This window comes from Bubalus bubalis, chromosome 5, assembly GCF_019923935.1.
Source record: "Bubalus bubalis isolate 160015118507 breed Murrah chromosome 5, NDDB_SH_1, whole genome shotgun sequence".
NCBI lineage: Eukaryota > Metazoa > Chordata > Mammalia > Artiodactyla > Bovidae > Bubalus > Bubalus bubalis.
Window position 1 is genome coordinate 38987257 of NC_059161.1, and position 21203 is coordinate 39008459.

The 21203-nt window shown below is 54.3% G+C and overlaps 2 protein-coding genes across 7 annotated transcripts; one reads left to right on the plus strand and one right to left on the minus strand.

Moving 5' to 3' along the window:
* Positions 1 to 7885: 7885 nt before the first annotated feature.
* FBXO2 (F-box protein 2) lies at positions 7886 to 21201 on the minus strand. 2 transcript variants are annotated; one of them, XM_006076749.3, is made up of 7 exons: positions 21064 to 21201; positions 14623 to 14772; positions 9923 to 10294; positions 9343 to 9472; positions 9175 to 9270; positions 8583 to 8721; positions 7886 to 8343 (listed from the first exon to the last, which is right to left on the minus strand). In XM_006076749.3, the coding sequence occupies exons 2-7, from the start codon at positions 14633 to 14635 to the stop codon at positions 8209 to 8211; spliced, it is 885 nt and encodes a 294-aa protein (XP_006076811.1). In that variant the 5' UTR covers positions 14636 to 14772; positions 21064 to 21201; the 3' UTR covers positions 7886 to 8208. The 2 variants fall into 2 exon arrangements, with proteins under 2 accessions (XP_006076811.1, XP_006076810.1); XM_006076748.3 differs by lacking the exons at positions 14623 to 14772; positions 21064 to 21201 and adding an exon at positions 13575 to 13707.
* On the plus strand, positions 13713 to 19239 carry FBXO44 (F-box protein 44). Of its 5 annotated transcripts, none has more exons than XM_044942991.2 (6): positions 13713 to 13844; positions 15184 to 15455; positions 16550 to 16676; positions 16821 to 16916; positions 17025 to 17160; positions 18084 to 19239. In XM_044942991.2, the coding sequence occupies exons 2-6, from the start codon at positions 15191 to 15193 to the stop codon at positions 18225 to 18227; spliced, it is 768 nt and encodes a 255-aa protein (XP_044798926.1). In that variant the 5' UTR covers positions 13713 to 13844; positions 15184 to 15190; the 3' UTR covers positions 18228 to 19239. The 5 variants fall into 5 exon arrangements, with proteins under 5 accessions (XP_044798926.1, XP_044798928.2, XP_044798925.1 ...); XM_044942990.2 differs by lacking the exon at positions 13713 to 13844 and adding an exon at positions 14102 to 14273 and having other exon boundaries at positions 15266 to 15455; XM_025285884.3 differs by lacking the exon at positions 13713 to 13844 and adding an exon at positions 14145 to 14273.
* Positions 21202 to 21203: the final 2 nt, after the last annotated feature.

The window sequence follows — 21203 nt, forward strand, 5'->3', positions numbered from 1 at the left end:
CACTACTTGCCCCAGGTCACACAGCTATCAATCTGTGTGTATCGAGCCAGTGATCCAGAGCTGGGGCCAGGGAGGGGGGGAACTCCCAACTGGAACTTGTTTCCCCTGAGGTTCTGAGAGGAAGGGGGATAGGGGAGGCTCTGAAGCCATTTTCAGCAGGACAAGGGACAAAAAGGTAACAGGTTGCCATGGTTACCAGCTCACTGTGTGGTCCCAAACAAGCAACCTCACCTCTCTGAACCTCAGGCTGGCAACAAAATGTCTCACCCTGCAGAGTGCAGGTGGCCCTCAGGCAGGCGGGATGACTGCTCTTGTCCCCCACCTCAGAGGTCTGTGAGCAGGTGGCTTCCCCAGCCAGGCAACGGAGGTTCCCCCCACCCTGAGGTCAGGCACTCCCAACCATACACACACTCCACCTGGTTTTAAATGTCTCTCAAAATCCAAATTCAATTTCGTATAACTCCACCAGCTCTGCAGTGCAGAATTCATCGGATGAGGAGCCTGCTTTTCGGGAATAATTCATTTTTCCGGTGTTGGAGAGGAAAGTAATTGATCCAGGGGGCTGACGCCTCCCTCCCTTTCTCCCTCCTCGGGACCATCTGATTCCAAATGCAGCTCTGAGACTGCTAGGTCAGAGTCAGGGGGTTTCTGCTTTAATATATTGGATTATTCCACTCGGCAGTGACGAAAAACAAGATTTAATTCCCTGAGAAACGCCAGCAGAGAAAATCATCTCCCTGCCTGCTTCTCCCTCCTTTTTTTATTCTTTTTATTTTTTTTCAGAGACATCTTTGTCTTTGTGCAGGCTTTACAGCCTTGCTCCAACCCTACACCACCAGAGACTTCCTGAACCTGCCTACCCCATCTAGGGTCCTCTTTCCCTGTCTTGAAGAAGATTCAAAACCCTCTCTGCCCACCCCTCCTCAATCAAGGGTCCCTGAGGACAGATGTCTCTATTCAAATTTGGATGACATTATGGTGCTTGTTTAGTCCATGTTGTTCAGTCTCTAAGCCACGTCCGACTCTTCACGACTCCATGGACTGCAGCACACCAGGCTCCCCTGTCCTTCACTATGTCCCAGAGTTTGCTCAGATTTCTGTCCGTTGACATGATGCTTAGCACGTTGATAAATTACAACAAGCCCGGGGAAAAGACCACTTAGTACCACAGCTCTGACTGATGGGACGGAAGCTAAGAGCTGGCCAAGGAAGTAATTTACTTTCCTACCACCTCTCAGGTCAAGAGTCCACTCACTGCCTCCTCCAGGAAGCCTCCCCTGATTAAGGTCCAAGTTAGCTATCCACCTTGGGGCTCCCAAAATACAACGGGCTCCCCCCTCACAGCCCTTTTACTATCTGATGGTAGTTGCCAGACTTTTATGTATGTAACAAACTAGTCATAGCACTTGCTGTGTGCAGGCCCAGATCCACATGCTTTCCAAATATTAATTCATTTGAATCCTCCTAACAACCAGGAACTATGATCAGCCCCATTTTACACACAAGGAAACTAAAGCACCGACTGGTTATGTGACTTGGCCAAGGTCACACAGGTAGGGATGGCGAGAACTGGAAATCCAGGTGTCTCCTCCTTTAGTCTGTGAGCTCCCAAGGGACAGGGACCCTGTCCATTCATGAAACACAGAGGCCCCATCCTCCAACAATCCCACCACTTACAGGACAGAAATCCCCGTAAAAGTTGCATGGGAAAGCCCCTTGATGTGGAGCAAATTCCAGCTCTGGAGTGAGACAGTCATCAGCTAGATTCCAACTGTGAGTCCTTGGGTGGGACTGCGCTGCTCTGAGCCTTAATTCCGTCACAGTCTCTCAAACAGGAATGAAAACAGCACACAGGCACACTAGGAGGATGAGATAAAGCCATGCACCAATGGGCTTCAAACACACCTGGCATGTAGTGAGCACTCAGTAGGTGTGAAAGATCCTGGACTCGAAAATGGAGGCTTTGGGGATACACTTGCCACACTCAGAACAATAACAAAACCTTATCAATCCAAGTCAATGAAGCAAGCTCTGAAATCTGAGTGGAAGGGTGGATTTTTCTTAATAGTGGTAGTAAGATGGGTGAGTTGCCAAGAACTACCAAGAAGAATTTTGCAAAGCACATGCAATCCATTTACTTCTGGGAGTTACTGAGATGTGGGAGAGTCTGAAACAGGGGCTCACTGGACCAGAAACAGCACCTTATGGGTGTTTCAGTCATTCAGCAAGTGTGTATCCGGTGCCTTGGAGTCATGCGGAGGTGAGAGGGGCATGAGCGTTGGGGGCCCTTTGGACCCAGCTAACTCTGTTGCTGACTGCTTTGTGACCTTGACCGTGAGACCCACCCTCAGAACTGCAGCTTCCTCGGCCATAAATTGGGATGACAAAATGAAGCCTCCCCAGGGACTGCTGTGGGGGGGCCAATCATGTAACCAGGGTAGATCGAGAGGGAGTCATTCCTTCCCATTTCTCAGTAACAGCAGCAGCAGTCAGCCCAATCCCATCAACCTCCCATTTTGTGCAGAAAACCTCAGAGGCACTGGGAGCTGGACCTGGAACCTGACTCCTTGGAGCAGCAAAGCAGGTGGGCAGGTGGGGTCACAGGTCCCATTTTATAAATAAGGGGCAAAGGGCTTCCCACATGGCACTAGTGGTAAAGAACCCGCCTACCATTGCAGGAGACATAAGAGATGCAGGCTGGATTCCTGGGTCAGGAAGATACCTTGGAGGAGGGCATGGCAACCCACTCCAGTATTCTTGCCTGGAGAATCCCCATGGACATAGGAGCTTGGCGGGTTACAGTCCTTGGGGTTGCAAAAAGTCAGACATGACTGAAGCAATTGAGCATGCACACATGTATAAGGGGCAAAGCCAAGTGAAATCCAAATGTTTCTGTCTCCAAATCCATGCACTTGACCCTGGACAAGCAGCCTCCCTGATTCCTGGGAGAAGAAGGGAAGAGCGAGATCAGGGCTGGGAGGAGGCTGGGGACCCCTGTGTGCAGGTTCATTTATCAAAGATGACCCCAGAATGGAGTCCATGAGGCTGAGACAGGTCACAGAGATATCCCCTATAGGAGGAAAAGTAGAGGAGGGTGCCAGGTGGCCTGGAATTGAGATGGGTGAGTGACCAGAGAGCACTGGAGCCTCAGAGAGAAAATGCCTGGTGTGTGCAGGGGTCCCTGGATTCCCATGGAGACTCCCTCTGTGTCTTACAAACATCATCTGGGTGGCTGAGTCCATGCTGTTCATCTCCCTTCTTTGGCTCCAGCCCCTCCCCTAATCCAGGCAGTTCTTCCTTACATCTAACTGAAACCTTTCATGCTACATCACCAACAGACCCTCGATGAAGCACCAGAAGATGTCCCCAGCCCTGCCTACGCCATCTGCGAGCTGGTGGCGCTCCTGGCTCAGGGCGGTTATCTTGCTGACAATTAATAGGCTTTTGTTAGAGGAGAATGAATACCATCTCATCTTAATCTTCCTCATTATTCTCCTTGTTCAGCAGAGTCAACACAAGATTAGGTTTAATTTATGGGGAAAAAAATAGCAAAGTCATTACTCACCAGGAGATCAGGATTGGATCTGCCTGGGTATTCTGTGTTCACTGTAAGCGAGGGGCCACGAGGAAGGCCTGGAGTTCTGCTGAGGCAGGGACAGGCTGGGGGAACCTTGGCCCCCAGATCCCTTTGGGGCTGGATCCCTGGAGACCATCAGCCCTTTCCAGTCTTACAGGACTCAGGCCTCAGAGGACCCAGCCTCCTACATGTTTCTCAGGAGCCTTTGCCATAAGACCAGTCCCAACGGAGAGGAGGGAGCCCAGCCTCTGAGGACCCAGACTCAACCCGAGTCCACGGAAAGAAATCAGGATTTGGATTCAGATTCTGACTTCCGAGACCACTTCCTCTGCAGAGAACTGGCCAGAACCGACCCCGCCTGGGGACTCCCTTGACAATGCTGACACCTAGCGGTGCTTAGAGGAACTGGCGCTTCCTTCCATCCTCCCTCTACATCCCCAAGCAAACCATACCATGTACAAAAAAAAAAAAAATCCAGATTTACAAAGTAAATCAGAAAGGGAAAGAGGGACTTTTAGCCATTTCAAAATGGTTAAATATATTTCCACCAAGAAGTCTAAAAGAAAATTCATCTTATCTTCCCTGACCCCTTAACCAAAATGGCCCAGGCCCCTTAGTACACCCTCTTTCTGCCTGGGGCGATAATAAGCAGAGAAGCCCAAAGGCCTCACAGTCCTTGTCATTTCCAACTCTTTCCACTTCCCCTGCCCCAACTCTGTCCTCTGGCACATACTCATCTTGGACCCTGTACCACAGTGGAGTAGCTAGGACCAGCTCAACTACTTACTCGTCATATGACCCTAGGCTAGTTACCCAACATCTGAGTCTATCTTTTTCATTAATAAAATGGGAGTGCCTGTATCTACCAGAGAGGGCCACTGAGCAGATTAAACAAGGCTGTGTGCTTAGCACAGGAACTGGCAGCAGGAAGTCCTCCGCAAATGCCTATCACCCTCACCACCATCATCACTATCATCCTCTTCATCCTGCTTCTCTGAAAATTTGGTTTCATCCACTAGACTGTAAATTTCTAAAGGTGGCTCAGTGGTAAAGAATTCCCCTGCCAGTGCAGGAGACACAGGTTCAACCCCTAGGTTGGGAAGATCCCCTGGAGGAGGAAATGGCAACCCACTCCAGTATTCTGGCCTGGGAAATACCATGGACAGAGGAGCCTGGCAGGCTATAGTCCATGGGGTCATCAAAGAGTTGGACGTGACTGAGCACACATGCTCACACCTCTAACTCCTCATCCCCAGCTCCTGCTATACAGAAGAGATTGTTTTCCTTAAAGGACGCTGATAGTATCTCTGCTTCTTGCAGCATTTATAGCTTTTTAGACAGAGCACACAGTAGATGCTCCAAAAACTCTCAGGATCATCTGCCAACGTCTCCAACTTCATGTCAAACCACTTCCCCACTTGTTCACTCAGCTCCAGTCATGCTGGTTGCCTTTCTAATCTGTAAGGTCATTCCCAACCCTGGGGCTTTGAATTTACAACTCCTGCAATGTTCTTCCCCCAGATATCTGGTTTCTCATCACCATTCGAATATCACTTTCTCAGAGAGATCCTCCCTGATCACCTTGACCGTGCACAGCAGCACTCCCATGCTCACTCTCGACTTTGTTCACTATGCTATAGAGGTCAAGTGCCTAAGTGGCTGGGTAGAACTCCAGTTCTACCACTTACTAGCTGTGTGGCCTCAGACAACTTGCTTTACCTCTCTGTGCTTCAGTTCTCATATGTAAAAATGGAAATATTAATAATAATGGTTCCTACTTCATAAAGTTATTATGATGAATCAATATATGTAAATCTCTTGTAGTACTGCCTGTTGTCTCTAAGTGTCATATCATGTTTGTAATTATCCTATTTATTTAACTGCATGTGTTTATGTTTCTCCATCTAGACTAGCAGACAGCAAGTGCTTAAAAATATCAGTTGATTAGACAGAAATCTTACGGCCAGGCAGGCCTCTCCTTAATCACGTTCAGATGCCTTTGAGCTAAGTAGCCAACCAGTCCACTATCTCTGGCTTTCATACTCTCAGGGCCCTCGGGCTCCCCCTGCTGGACAGCGAGTAGGTTTTGGGTTTTTTTTTGCCTTGAGGCTGATCGCAGCCTGCGGTAGCGGTCAAATTTCCACGCCCGCCTAGGGGACAATAAACCTGGCTCTTTGGAGTCAGACGCACCTGGATCAGAATTTGTGTTTCTCCAGTTATTCTTCACGTCATACGGCAGGAAAGTCTCTCATTCGAGCCTCCTTATGGGCAGAAGGGGGGTAATGATGCCCTTGCCCCCTCCCCCACATCTAACTGGGTTATAGGCAGTGTGGTGTGAGGGTACCCCGTACACAGGGAGACCTGCAGGCCCCCATACCCTCATTGTCAGCCCTTGGATGATGCACGAGGAGCTGTCTTGTCTTCCAAAGGTAAACACCATCAGCTATCCGCTGTTCCTCCAGGGACAGACACGCAGGGACAGTCTGGAGCACCCCATTATCTGAGCCCCTTGGGTCTCCTCTGGGCCCTGTGCCCTGGGGAAAGAATCTGGCCTCTGTCCCTCTGGCTCCTTCCTCTGAGAGCTGGCAGTTGGCTGGAGAGGGCCTTCCTGAGCTTGCATTCTCCTATTCACTTGACCCCCACCTCCCTGGCTGCTGTCTCCCCCATCGTAGCCTCAGAGGCCAAGGGTTCCCTGCCTCATTCCACACTTGTTTCCAGATCTCACAGTGCCCTTGGCTTTGGCTGAAGACCACAGACACTGCAACTCCTATATCTCCAGCCCACACTCCTTATGGCCCTCTTTCCCAAACACCCCCTGTAGGTAGGGGAGTTCTCCCTACCTACAGCACCTTTCATGCCTCCCATACCCATGCCTTAACACCTTAACCTGTGGACCCCTGGACTCAGATTCCTGGCCTCTCGTACCCACTGCAACTCTCTGTCGAATCTCTTCCCAAACCCCCAGGGTGATCTCTGGTCCTGACTCATCCCCATCTGGTTCCCCATGTGCCCATCTTATTCCCTCACCCCCAAAGCATCACCTTGCCCTTTACTCTTTTACTTAAAGCTGGAAGCTCAAGGGGTTACCCTCTTCCTTCATGGCTCCTCAGCAAACTGGGCCGCCAAGGTAAGGTATTGCTTACCCTGTCTGACTGACAACTCAGGTACGTGTGAGCAACAACTTTCCCATTGGACTGTGAAATCCTCTATAAAGGGCCAAGGGTGCTCATGGGACAGAGGGCTATGGCTGCACCTTCAGACTCGGAGTTTTCAGGGATATGTCTTCCCTATCTGACTGAGGATGCTCCCAGAGCAGGAAGCATATCTCCACCATTAGACAGGATATAGCCCTTCCCCATATGTCCATCCTCGATGTGGCCAAGCAGTTGACTTTTCCAGGGACAAGGACTGTCTTTCTCAACCTTGTAACCTTAGGACCCTGCACTAAGCCTGGCCCCAGATTGGGACTTCAGGAATCATGGGTGAATAAATGAACCAAAGAACAAATGCAGGCAGGCTGCTGTTTAAACTCTGCAAGCCCACTGGCCAGCAGGTGGCATCAAGGAAAGCTGGAGGGGCAGGGAGATTTTATTGGTCATCCTTTTGGAGAGAACAGATTTCTCAAGACCCTCAACCACCCCCAAGACCAGCAGCTGAGAGTCCTGGGGAGGAGGCTGGGTTTGAGAGCTACTGGGGAGGCCAGAAAAAGAGTTCCTGTCCCAGAGCCTGGTACACATCCTTCCCTCCACCTCTCCCTTTGAACTAGTGCCAGGGGCTGGCCTTGGGCAGGGCTTGGAAAATGACCCATAAGACTAGATGCTAATGACTCCTGTTCAATCCGATACTAGGCCAAGGAAGACAGCATGAAGTGGGTATGAACTGAAGAGAGACACCAAGCTGACTTTTCTTGTGCCTCCCACCTGGTCACCCCCCTCCCCCAATCTCCCACCTTGAGCGACTAGCACTAATCGTGGGCCCAAGAGAACTGGTACCGTAGACTAGGTGCTGCCTCACTCACCATCCTGCCTTCAGAAAGGAACAGGGCAGGGGATCAAGAGAGGCCAGGAAGGGAGACCCCACACACGCCCTGTTCTGGCTTCTGGGCAGTTTGGGTGTCAGTCAGGCGCCAGGCTCAGCTCCCCATCCTTGGCCTCACAATCCCAGCCTTTGTCCCGCAGGTCCAGGCCCAGCTGGCTCTGCACCCGCCCAAGGGCCCCTGGAAACCAGAGCAGCTGGAACCCCACCAAGTATTTTTCCAGACTGGGCCAGAGGCCCTCAAGAGATAGAGACTAAGCAAAGGGAGGGCGGTTCATTCATCCGTTTGTTCATTCATTCCTTCCTCCAACAAATAATATTTATTGAACGCCCACAGTGGCAGGCACTGTGCTAGAGGACAAGTGCTAGGGGATTTAGTGGTCGGCCCAGTGCAGACCCACACCCTCACCCATCTTATTTTCTGGATGCAAATATATACCAACAAAACCTCTCTCTTCCTGTGTGGGGGCTGGGCTTAGAGTATGGGACAGAGAGGAGTTCGTGGGGGTGGGGAGGGTGAGGATGCTACTAAGGCCTATCTAATCCCCGGCCTCTGCCCCTCCAAGGCAGCTGGGAGAGGCTGGAGGACAGGTCACTCAGGGCTCCACCCACACGCTGCTGTTGGTCACCCGGGCCCCGAACCAGCCCTTCCAGTAGACGCAGTCCTGTCCCCCATGCTCGAAGCGGACGAAGCGGACGCCGGGCCCATAGTCGGTGAAGGTGTGGGAGATCTGGGGATGGGGAATTAGGAGAGGGTCAGACTCAGAGCCCTGGGTCCTCCCCCAACCACCCCTACCCCGGCGCCCTGACTCTCCTCTAGTCCCCTGGACTTTTCAGCGCAGCATCCCTGCTCCGGGTCTCTCCTACTGTCAAGGCTAGCCCCGCCCACAAGCCCCGTGGGCGGGGTTTCCACAAAGTCCCGCCCCTCGCGTCCAGGCCCCGCCCGCCACCCTCCGGACTCCGAGCTCACCTCAATCCAGCCACCGTCGTCGCTGTCCGCCGGCACTGCCACCTGCCCGCTGTTGAACTCGGCCAGCACGTCCTCGTGCTCCGACAGCAGCTTCACGGTGAGCTCGTACAGGCAGCCGGCGTCTCTGCGGCCAGAGTACCTACCCCGAGGGAGAGAGCGAGCGCCCCGGGCAGGCTTCAGCCCTGCAGAGCCGGTACTCTGGGCCAGGCTCTTAACGGAAATTAATCCTGCCGGCCGGTACTACCAATGACCCCATTTTACAGATAAGGAAACCGAGGACGGAGAGAGAAAATGACTCGCTCAAGGTCCGAACCCAATAACTAAATCCCAGATGGGCCAGACCGAACTTTGGGACCAAAACCAAACCTGCCGAGAAACTTCTTGTTTGGATCACAGATGGATATTGAAAAACAAAACCAAAAAGCTTGTCAACATTTAAAACTCAAGAGGGGAGGCAGATTTCCACCTCCTCCTGAAAACCCGTGGCCCATGTTGTCGCAGCCTCTAGAGTTGGGAGGCAGGGGTCCCTGAAGCGGGGTAGCCGGTTCCAGTTGGCCCTCGACCCCACTCCCCTAGCCCCCCGGCCGCTCACCAGTCCTTCACCACGATCGCCGGCTGAGTGGTGTCCAGTAGCTCCTCCCAGTAGCCCTCAGCCTGCAGATTAATGATCTGCGCTTTGCGACACCACCTGGGAGACTGGGGGTTAGAATGGAGTGGAGGCTCCTCCCCTCCCCTTCCCATCCGTCCCCCTTCTCCTTACTCGAAGGAGGAGGCGAAGTACTTCTTGACGCTCTCATCATGGATGAATTCCACCCCACAGTCTCCGGGCAGCTCCTCCACCCTCCAGCCGTCCCCACCGTGCTCCACGTCGCACCAGCCCTCCAGGTCCTCTGTAGGAACACGACAACCCCATGCTGGCCACCCAGTCCCTGCGAGGGTGTGGGGAGACTGGCTCTTGCCCCCATCGTGGAGGGAGGGCGAATGTGGTCCTTGAACGTTGGGCAGAGGGAGGTGGGAACGGTGAGCACTTCCTGGTTTTCCCCCGGATTTTCTCACGCTCTCGGGAGGGTCTTCCGCGGAACCTGTCTTGCCCCAGGTCCCCGGGGATGGAAGGATCTCCAAGGAGAGAGGACCCCTCCCCCCCCCCAAAAAAAAACCTAACCCAGGGAGCAAGACAGAAAGATAATACTACAGTATGTATTGGGGACACTCTGTGCTGGGCACAGCGCCAAGAACTTTATCTCATCTACCGCTCAAAGCAAGCTGGCCTTGTTACGGCCCATTGTATAGAAGGGGAAGTTGAGCTCCCAAGGCCAGGGTGACAGGGCGCGACCCCTCACCTTCCCCACACGGGTTGCGCAGCAGGTTGCGCCGCCTCTTGCTGAGGAAGTAGAATTGCTGCCAGTGGTCGCGCTCGTCCTCGGGGCCGTCCTGGGGCACTAGACCCTCCTGCTGGCATTTGAGCAGCCACAGGGGGGCGCCGTCCACCAGCTCCTTCCAGCGCAGGCACACCAGGCGGCAGGCCTGCACCAACTGGGCAGCCGGCAACTCGGCCAGCACACGCAGCAGCAGCGGCTCCGGCAGCTCGTCCAGGTATGCCGCCTCCTCCTCCCCCTCGTCCTCGGGTCGCTCCTCCCCGCCGCTCGCCTCCTCCGCGCACGCCTCCTCCTGCTGCTCCTCCGGGCTTGCCTCCTCCGGCTGGCCCACGCTCTCTGAGGGTGGGCGGGGCGGGGGTGCGGCTGAAACTCCCCACGACTGTTCCCCGCCGCGCCCCACAACCTCTATGTGAAGGGCATCGCCTCCACCCACGCTCCGACAGTCCGCAACTGGGGCCGGATTCCGTGACCCGAGAGTAGGGCCTTGTGGAGGAAGCCCAGGGGACCAGGGCCACCGACCAGCCCCAGGTCTGAAGAGTGGCCTCAGAGGACTGTTTCCCTTGCAGGGCCAGTACACCACATACATACCTGAGCCGAGAGCAATAACTGATGATATTTCTGACACATGGAAGTCCCTTATCCCTCCGAAGAGCCCTCTGAGATCTCTGCTCCAGTCACCTCCTCAAAGGAGCCCTCCTGGACTTCCCCTATTACAAAGTCCTCTCACCTCACCGTTGGAAGTTCCGCCCTTCCTAGCTTTTATCTAACCCCTCCTGGGTTAGGAAGATCCCCTGGAGAAAGGAATGGCTACCTATTCCAGTATTCTTGCTTGGAGAATCCCATGGACTGAGGAGCCTTGAGGGCCTACAGTCCATGGGGTTGCAGAGTTGGATGTGACTGAGTGACTAACACTGCCAACAGTTAGGCCCTATTTCATTCTAAGCATTTTAATTGCATTTATTCTTTAAATCATCACAGCATCTCTTCAAGGTTGTCGGTATTATCGTCCCATTCCATTGATGAGGAAACTGAGGCACTGAAAGGTGAAACCACCCAGGATCACACAGCAAATGAATGACTGGAACCTGAATTTGAACCCAGGCAATGGGGCTTCCGAGGTGATGCTAGTGGTAAAGAACCCGCCTGCCAATGCAGGAGATACAAGAGATGTGAGTTCCATCCATGGGTCAGGAAGATCCCTTGGAGAAGGGCATGGCAACCCACTCCAGTATTCTTGCCTGAAGAATCCCATGGACAGAGGAGCCTGGTCACATGGGGTCAAAAAGAATCAGACATTACTGAGGCAACTGAGCACATCGTCAGGCTCCAGAGCTGCCTTTAACCACCAGAGCCTTGGGAATATAATTCATGGAGTTGGGAGTTATAATTTTGATTTCACAGGTGAAAATGCTCAGGCTCAGAGGTGTGGAATGACTTGCCAAAGGTCACAATGCTGGTATTCAGGCAGGGGACACAGGGACCTGAGGCCTGAAGGGAAGAAGAAACAGGGGCTTGGGGATGGGGGAGGGAGGCTCCTTAAAAGACAGTGTGTGTGTCAAACAGGGAGGTGTAATACGTACTTGGGAAGGAGAGTTTCTTCACTCCTTTTCCTATCCCTGGTCCTCAGCTCCCTTGTCTATAAAATAGGAATAATCCCTGCACCAAGCATTCAGATGGTACTGATGATCACCTCCACTGAGGAGTGGGCAAGGGCATTCTAAATTATGAGAGGGACCCATGTCAGGAGCTGTGGGCTGAACTGTCTCTTGGATCCTGGCTGGCCTCAGCTGGGCCATTCACGCCTTGAATAAGCAGATACTGTGTGCCCAGTGTCCCTGGAGACGGTGGGGAGGAGATGGAGCCACTCTGAGTGATGGGGGAGGCCATTGCTCTCAGACCTAGGAAGGGGTGGGGAGGGTTCCTTAAGGGCTGGGCCCTGGAAAGCCAGGGCAGTGGCGAAAACAGGCCAGGCACCAGGGGAGGAACAGGTAGGGCCCAGACCCAAGGCTGGGGGTTGCCAGGACCTGGCCAGGTCCTTCACCTCCTCACATGCAGCATTCCCCACCCCTAAACCCCAGTCAGACCCCTGAGAGCCGAATCAGGGTTTACCTCTTCAGAGTCCAGAGTACACAGAGAGTCCTCAGTATATCTTATTCAGTGGATCTTATTAGTTAGCACAGTTCCCTTCATTATTAGCTTTTTTTTTTTTCTTTTTTGCCACATCTTTATGATATGGTGCTTTACCCACCCCTCTGGCCAGGAGGAAACTGAGGCCCAGAGAGGCTTACTGGCCTCTCCCAAGTCACACCATAGAACTGTGGGGATGGCGGAGAGGAAAATGCCTGCCCTGAAGCCATATCACCTGCCTGCCCTGCTGCCCACGGCTCTCCGGGGAGCTGGGCCCAGTGTCCTCACCTCTGTACCCCTCCCCCTGCCCTGCCCTGCCCTGGCCCTGGTGGACACCTGATGCTCCCCAGAAAGGTGCACCTCACCCAGTCCCCTCTCCTGGCCCCAGGCCTGGCACTCAAGGCCCCAGATCTGATTACAGGCCCCCCCACCCCCTCTGGAGCAAATACAACTCCCCACATTGTTGCCTTCGGAAAGTTATCTGGGTCCTGGAAACTGCCTCCAAGGCTTATTCACTCACTTGGATTGGGCCCTTGAGTCCGGGGAATAGCTGGGCCCTGGGAAAAAGCAGGAACCCATTCTGGGTCCTATGAAAGGTGTGGCAAGGGGGCCATGGATTGGGAGCAAGAGCTGAAGGAGGTAGGATTTTCAGGGCTAGAGGCAACTCAGGCTAGAGGCAACTCAGGCTAGAGGCTAAGGGGCAGGGCAACTCAGCCACCCTAGTGAGCATCACTGTTACCCATTGTCTCCCCCAAGCAATGGCCTCTCAGATGGGCCTGATGACAAAGGGGTGAGGGAATCTGGGAATCAGGTCTTGTTTCCACCCTGACTCAGCAAGCAACCCCTCCATGCCCAGCAGGAAGTCCTAGAGATGAGGAGGGGGGTCTTTGGTGCCAGACAAGATGACTGGGCAGTCTCAAAGGGCTCTAAGCATCAGCTAGAGCTGATGCCTGAACTCTCACCACTGGCCTGGTGCCCACTGGGCATCCAGCCAACCAAATGAGGATAGCCCCTCCAGACAAGGGATCCCAGGAGGAAGGCTTGGATAACGTAGGGAGAGGCCAGTAACCCCAAGAAATTCGTGGGGATTCAGACAACTCACAGCCCAGAGTTGGCAAATGCAAGAAGCTGATGGAATAAAAAGGCTTGTGGCCTCTTCCATGGCAGATGGGTCCCAGAGCCCGGTCCAATTAGACCCTCAGGAAGCCAGGAGGAAGGTACGTGGATCACTCCTATGCTATCTGCGGATTAAATGGGACCCAGGAGTCCTCCCTTTGCCTGTCATCTCTCAAGGCCTCTGTACATTAAGATATCAGACAGAAGGCTGTGCTCCTTAGAGACTGTCTCAAGGGCTCCGCTTGGGTGAAAGTTTGCCGCTCTGGGTCTGGGGGGCCCCCTTGCTCTCTGATGCCCCCTCTCCGTAGCATTCGCCCGCCTGCCCCGGTCACCCCTCCTGGACTGAGCGAGTGGATCCAGTGGCGGCGGCTACCTGGGTCACCGTCTCCGTCCATCGTTGCGGAGGGCGTTCGCGAGAGGAGGAGGACCCGGAGCGCTGCGGGGCTGTCCGAGTCCCGCGGCGGCCGCAAGTCAAGGCGCTGCCCGCGTCTGAGTCGGGTCCCGGCGGACTGAGCCTTTTAAAGGCCCCCGCCTCCGCCCCCGCCCAGCGTTTGGCCCCGCGCCGGGACGCCCTGCAGTCCGGAGCGATCGGCTAGAGGCCGGAGGCTCTCGGTTCCTTGGCGGACCCAGGAGGCCCGGAAAGGTCGGGTTTTGTTTTTGTTTTTTAATGTAGGGGGAGGGGGAGCCCATTCCGGGCGTCTCCCAGCGCCCTCCTGGGGTGACTGCTCGGAGGAGGCGGTGAGGGGGCGGGTAGAGTCTGGCTCACGCGGAGGGTGCGGGGTGCGCGGCCCAGGCGGAGGAAGAGAGCAGAAGCTCCTCCTGGCACCGCCCCCCACCCCCCACCCCCGCCCCCCAGCGCCACCCCAGGTAATTTTCCTACATCGGTGAGGGGCGCGTCCCAAGCCTGATGCTCCCCAAGCGGCAGGGCCCGGAGCGGGCTGCGGGGGCGGGGCCGGGGCCGGGGCGGGGCTTTGTCGGCCGCGGAGGCGGGGCCGCACCCACCGCGACTGCAGGTCCAGGCAGGCTCAGCCCCGGCGGCCAAGCGGGATCGCACAGCGGCGGCCGAGAGCAGGTGACCGGTGGGAGTTGGCGCGGGGAGCGCCGGGGCGAGGATGCGGGTTCCGGGAGCCGGGGACCTCGGCGGTTCCGGGCCCCGCCGCAGTGTGCAGAGAGAGGCCCAGCGCGAACAAGGCACAGGCGGCTGGGTTGCGCGGCGCGGCCTCGAGCGGCGGCGCGGGCGAGAGCCCCAACTGGGGTCGCCATCGATGCGCAGGGGTCCAAGCCTAGACTTTGAAAGCCACAAGGAGGGATGGGAAGTCGAAGACGCGCGAGGGCACCTGGGCCTGGAGCCCAGCCACGGGGATGGGGGTGGGGGTATAGGAAAGGCGGCTCGCCCTCGCCTACCGCTTCTCCAGTCTCACCCAGGCAGGTCATTTCCTCCGTGGTCTCGGAAAAGTGGCTTGAGCCCTTTGGACGTCGGTCGAAGACAATGACAATTATGCTTTCCCCTCCTCTGTTTTGCCAGACAGGCTGCGGGGCTTTGCGTTCATATTTCCAGGCGAAAGACTGGCCTATTGAAAAAGGCTGGCTCTAGACTCAGAAAGGGCTCAAGCTCCTTTCCGCTGCTCCTGTCCTTCCGCTGCTCCTGTCCGTGTGGTCTCGGGCAGACCCCACCTCTTTTGCCTCCTTCGCCTCCCTTAGGGGCTATTGTGAGGTGACAGTAAAAAAACAAAAAACAAACAAACCAGAGCTCACCTTTTACTGAGCTTCTCCTGAGAAGGGTCCTTGAACCCTTTCCAGGAGGTAAGTACTGTTCCTAGACCCATTTCACAGAGCAGGAAACTGAGGCTCAGAGAAGCCCGGTGACTTTCCTGAGACAATCCGTGGCAGAGCTGGGAGGAGAACCTCCACCACAGGGTGCTGCGAGTACCTGGTCCTCGGGAGGGGGCCAGGTCTGCAGTGTAGCTTGTCAACGCCCACAGGAGAGCAATGGCGGTGGGGAACATCAACGAGCTGCCTGAGAACATCCTGCTCGAGTTGTTCACACACGTGCCCGCCCGCCAGCTGCTCCTGCGCTGCCGCCTGGTCTGCAGCCTCTGGCGCGACCTCATCGACCTCGTGACCCTCTGGAAGCGCAAGTGCCTGCGCGAGGGCTTCATCACTGAGGACTGGGATCAGCCCGTGGCGGACTGGAAGGTCTTCTACTTCCTCCGCAGCCTCCGCAGGAACCTCCTGCATAACCCATGTGCCGAAGGTGGGATGCTGACTGGCTCTGACATGCCCCCAAACACACACACTGTTGTGATGTCAGCTAACATTCATTAAGCACTTACTATGAGCCAGCCAGGCACTTTAGGGGGCTTAATGCCTTTCATCCTCTCACAGTAATCCTAAGAGGTAGGTGCTGTTAGGCACCCATCTTTCAGATGGGAAAACTGAGGCCAACAGTGGCATTTCCTATTCCACTCTTTATTACTCAGTGACCTTTCTGAGGAGAAGGAATGTTGGCCAGTTGGAACTAATTGTGCCCAGGACACAAGACCCGGAAGTCAGAACCATATTTTCTTGGCCTGGTTCCCAGACTCCAGGATTAAGCCTACTAGGAGTGTCCCAGAGGACAAAGGGGACTTTGCTCATGAAAGAGGGAGAGATCCAATCTTCTTTCCAACACATTCCAACAGCAGGCGAAACATGACTTCTGTGGTCGTCCAGAGGCCCCCCTTTCTGTTGCTGTCTTGTAACTGATTAATTAGACACTGGGATGGGATGAGAACCTCATTCTCCATTATGTGGTCAAATTCTGGAGTGAAATAATAAAACCACCCAAAGCTGTCCAGAACTTTCAGATGCCTCCTCACTTGACTCCCCAACAGCTATGTTCTTGACCAGCAGTTGACATACCATGGTCCATAGGCCAAATCTGGCCCAGGAGCTAAGAATTTCTACGGTTTTATGTGATAGTCAATATGTAGCCCACAAAACCTGACACTTTGTGGAAAGAGTTTTCCAGTCTCTGACCTGACCCCAGTTTACAGAGGATGAAACCAAGGCTCAGAGAAAGCAGCTTGCATAAGGTCACAGAGTCCAGTATTGGTAGAGCTGGGACTAGATCCAGATCTGCCTGGTGTCAGAGCATTCCCTAACAGAAGTCATCTGGTCATTCCCACTGTCAGGATTCCCAGTAGAAGTCAGTCATGGTGGCGCCTGGCACACCGGATGTGCAGGGTTCCCCTGCTGTGGGCTTGAGGGCAGCTGCTGAAATCCAGGGAGAAATGCTGGGGGCAAGGGGCCCTTGGGCGCTGACCACTAGGGGGCCTCCCTTTGATGTGAACTCTGCTTTCCCGCCAGAGGGGTTTGAATTCTGGAGCCTGGACGTGAATGGAGGTGATGAGTGGAAGGTGGAAGATCTCTCCAAAGACCAGAGGAAGGAATTCCCCAATGACCAGGTCAAGAAATACTTCGTGACTTCTTATTAGTAAGATCCATGGGGTCTTGGGGAGGCGGGGGAAGCCCAAGTCACTGCACCTTGAGGACTCTCCTGCTCTGGGAAGGGCAGGCCTAGCCCTAGAAGGCCCTGGTAGCGAGCCCCAGCCCCTCCCACCCCTCCACCCACCCCCAGCACCTGCCTCAAGTCCCAGGTGGTGGATCTCAAGGCCGAAGGGTACTGGGAGGAGCTGATGGACACCACACGGCCAGATATCGAGGTCAAAGACTGGTGAGTGCCTGGGGCGAGGCCTTGAGGGGGGGGCCTGCCATTCAGGTGCCCCACCCCCATCCTGCCCTCCATTTCCAAGGCCCTAATGGGCCCTCCCTCTGCCTGCAGGTTTGCAGCCAGGCCAGACTGCGGGTCCAAGTACCAGCTGTGTGTTCAGCTCCTGTCGTCAGCACACGCACCTCTGGGGACCTTCCAGCCAGACCCAGCAATGATCCAGCAGAAGAGCGATGCCAAGTGGAGGGAGGTGTGTGAGTCGGGAAGGGGACGGGAGCACACTGTCCAAGGCTGAGACCGCAGTCACACAGGCCTGGGTTCAGATCCCAGTTCCACTGCTTCTGACCTAGGCTTTGGCTGCTCTGACCTTTAAAAGACTTCAATGAAATGATGCTGGGAAAGATATGTTCAAAAAGGTTGACTACTACTAATTACTACCAGTTATAACTATTATCTAGGTCAGGGTTCAGTGATCTTTTTCTTAAAAGGCCAGATACAAATAGTTTAAGCTTTGCAGGCTGTACTGTCTCTGTCTCAACTACTCAGCTCATCAGCTCTGCTATTGTCATGAAAGCAGCTTTAGCAAATGGGCATGGCTGTGTTCCAATAAAACTTTATTTATAAAACAGGTAGTGGGCCCCTAGACCAGTTTCCTAACTCCTGACCTAGACCAGTGATCTCCAGTAGAACTTTCTGCAGTGACAGAAACAGTCTGTCTGCCCTGTCCAGTTTGATAGCCCAGAGCCACACGCAACAACTTAAAACTAAGTAAGAGCCAGTTTGTAGTGTAGCTGAGGATCTGAATTTTTAATTTTATCTAACGTTAATTAATTTTAACTTAAATAGCCACATGTGCTCAGTGATGACTGGACATCTTTTGGCAGCTTTCAAAGTTTCCTTCAGTTCCTCTGAGCTGCACTTAGATAATCCCATGGAGTGGATCTGGCAAGATTCTGCTTCATTTTACAGATGAGGAAATTGAGGCATAGACAAGGGAGGCAGTCTGCCCAAAATCAGAGTAAGGACTCAAATTCCATTCTTCTGACTCTGGGTCAAGCACTAAGCCCTCAGCCCATCCTGGCCCCATCATCCCCTCAGGCAGTGCCACCCTCGGGGTCAACTCCCCTGACCACTCTCCTTACCTCCCCTGCTGCCACCCCCACCCCCCACCAGGTCTCCCACACTTTCTCCAACTATCCACCTGGCGTCCGCTATATCTGGTTTCAGCACGGCGGCGTGGACACTCACTACTGGGCCGGCTGGTACGGCCCAAGGGTCACCAACAGCAGCATCACCATCGGGCCCCCACTGCCATGACACCCCCGAGCCCCCAGCCACCTAATCCCAACTGAAAAACTGCTGTCAGAGAAGGGCTGGGCTTGGGAAAGGGAGGTGGAGGCCAGGCTCCCCCAGACTTCCTAGTTCATCTTTGCCCCCAGCTCCCCAATTGCCACTTTGTGGAGCCTCTTTGTGCAGCCTTCATATGTTATGGGTAGCTAGTTCTCTGCCAGGGGTCTCAGTCTGAGTGATGGGGCCCCTGAAGTTAGGGAGGTACAGGTCGTTCCCCCAGGCTCTTCCCCCTGTCACCTCTGAGGGAGGGTCTCCAAGCTCTGCTGGTAACCCAGATCTGTGTGTCTACCTTCTCTCCCTGGGCCATTTTCTCACTGTCTTCTTTGAGAGCCCTCAGAGCAGGGACAGTCAGGACTTCCAGAAAGCCTGTGACTGCCCTATGTAGTACAGATGCTGGGAGGTGACTGTGTAGCTCAGACAGATCTAGGAGTGGAAAGAGGGTTCTGCTGGCCCATCCTCTGCCCCCTTCTCTACCACCCTCAAACTCTCTCACTCTGTGCCCTTACTCAGGGAGGTGGCTTTGGCCCAGAGGCTCAGGCCTGGTCTGAGATAGTCAGGCCCAGTGGGGTGGGGTCCTGGCCAGGTCTAGATAGTCTTCACTGTCAGGGAAGCCCCAGAAGCCATATAGGTATTAAGTGGGGGCAGGACTCTCCAAAAGGCCCCCCTGAATTCTGTGCAGGATAAGCCAGGGCAGGGGGGTGGTGGGTGCCAGGACTGGTCCCTGAGAACTGGGATATGTGAACCCTGAATGAGTAGGATAGGGGTTTTCAAGAACCACCTGTCCACCTCTATGCCTAGACCACGCTCTCTGTAGCTTGGAGAGCATTCCAGGCCCCCACCCTACCCTCAGAACTACCATTCCCAGGACCTCCCCACCCTGTCTGCCCACGTTCCCACCTCTCCCTCATGCTGGAAAGAGAGCTGTGCTCTGGTCTTACCCCTGCTGCATGTGGCCAAATAAAAGGTATTCCCAGCCCAACATGTGCCCTGTGTTTTCTGGGGGGAAATGGCAAACTTCATGGGAGGTCCTGCCTCTGGCCTGCAGAAAGTACAACTTGTATGGCTCTGTCCAAGGTACAGAGAGGGGTTGACATTTCAGGAGCCAGACTTCGAAGAATGAGGGTCCTGGGACAGACCGTGGAAGAGCTGCTGACCCCCACACCCCAGCAGCCCTCCAGTGCTGCTGGCTTCCTCTGGAGGCCTGGCCAGCAGCTGGGGAGCGAGGCGTGCAGGTTTCTTGGGCAGCTCTTGCCTACACCTCTTGCTGGGTCAGCAGTGCCACCACAGGCAGTACTTACTGCTGTTTTTTCCACTGCCCAGAGCTTCACTGACAATGGAGGAAGCCTAAGAATTTATAGTGGCTCAGCTGGTCAAGAATCCGCCTGCAATGCAAAAGACCTGGGTTCAAACCCTGGGTTGGGAAGATTCCCTTGGAGAAGCGAAAAGTCTACCCACTCCAGTATTCTGGCCTGGAGAATTCCACGGACTGTATAGTCCATGGGCTCACAAAGAGTCAGACAGGACTGAGTGCCTTTCACTTTCAAGAATTTATAAGGGTGCCTGGCACACAGTAGATATAAGTACTGTTACGCTGCATTATCTTCACTCAACAGTTAGCTAAATTAGGGCCTCAACCAGGGCAGGGACTGTTACTGACCAGGGTTTTCACTCTCCTTATCAACAGAAATTGATAAGATGCCAGATAAGAAGTTCAAGTAAGCCTTTACTGGGACCTCCACTAGAGTAGGAGGGAAAGAAATCAAATAACAGGTTTCCTTGCTCCCTGGCTAGCTCCAGGGTGCAGGGGTGGGAGCAGGTGTGGGGGTGGGGGGACTCAGCTTGGTGAGCTGGTTCCTTACATAGGGTGACGGTAGGCTTGTTAGGGGTGTGTCCAGGGCTTGGGCTGGAGGGGTGGCCTAGGTAGTTTGCCCACCCCTTTGGTGATGTTGTGTGCAAGGGGGCATCTGTAGTATTTGCTTTTGCTCCCAGCTTTTCAGAAGTGACAACTGGGTTTTTGGTCTTTTGTATCTAGTCCATAATTTCCTCCAACTTAGCGTGCAGGCAGTTATTTTCAGTGTCTTATAGTTTCTTTGTATTTTGTTGCTCAAGGGGACTTCTGAGCAGGTGCAAGCCCTGCAGCAAAGAGTCCCTGGTCCCACCCAGCCTGTCTCAGAACCACCACCCACTTAACTGTACGGCAAGTCAGCAAAGGACACTCTGTCTTGGAGGAGACACAGCTCTGAGTTAACAGCCTAGCCTGGATCAGGCACCCCTGGGCAGTGCGGGCCTTTATGACCCTTTGTGATTGCCTGAAGTGTTGTTCTTCAGTTGCTCAGTCATGTCCGACTCTTGAGACCCTATGGACTGCAGCCCCTGGGCTCCTCTGTCCATGGGATTTCCCAGGCAAGAATACTGGAGTGGGTTGCCATGCCCTCCTTCAGGGGACCTTCCCAACCCAGGGATCTAACCCGGGTCTCCAGCTCGGCAGGAGGATTCTTTACCACTGAGCCACATGGGAAGCCCCTGAAGTAGGTGCTAATTATTTATTGAATAGAGAAAGTGAAAGTCGCTCAATCGTGAGCGACTCTTTGAGACCTCATGGACTATACAGTCCATGGAATTTTCTAGACCAGAATACTGGAGTGGCTAGCCTTTCCCTTCTCTAGGGGATCTTCCCAACCCAGGCATCAAACCCAGGTCTCCCACATTGCAGGCGGATTCTTTACCAGCTGAGCCACAAGGGAAGCCCTGACTAGAGAAAGGAATTAACTTAATCTTAACAAAAAAACACAGAGCGGATTACCTTTGAGTTAATTGAGGGCTACCCGAGAGATGGTAGGAGCCAAGCTCAAGGCCAGAGTTTCAGCAGTCTCCCTCCAGACCCACTTCGCTCCCGGGGTCCAGGGATCCCCGGTGGTTGTCTAAGGAGTGGCCCCAGAGGGG

What these genes read in the sequence shown, in the direction of transcription:
- FBXO2 (XM_006076748.3), bottom strand. Translation starts at nt 13,596, where the DNA reads ATGGACGGAGACGGTGACCCAG. An exon ending in TACTTCGCCTCCTCCTTCGA is followed by an intron (nt 9,271 to 9,342) that starts GTAAGGAGAAGG and finishes CCAGTCTCCCAG; the next exon opens with GTGGTGTCGCAAAGCGCAGA. An exon ending in ACGACGGTGGCTGGATTGAG is followed by an intron (nt 8,344 to 8,582) that starts GTGAGCTCGGAG and finishes CCCCATCCCCAG; the next exon opens with ATCTCCCACACCTTCACCGA.
- FBXO44 (XM_044942990.2), top strand. Translation starts at nt 14,109, where the DNA reads ATGCTCCCCAAGCGGCAGGGCCCGGAGCGGGCTGCGGGGGCGGGGCCG. An exon ending in GCATAACCCATGTGCCGAAG is followed by an intron (nt 15,456 to 16,549) that starts GTGGGATGCTGA and finishes CTTTCCCGCCAG; the next exon opens with AGGGGTTTGAATTCTGGAGC. An exon ending in TACTTCGTGACTTCTTATTA is followed by an intron (nt 16,677 to 16,820) that starts GTAAGATCCATG and finishes ACCCACCCCCAG; the next exon opens with CACCTGCCTCAAGTCCCAGG.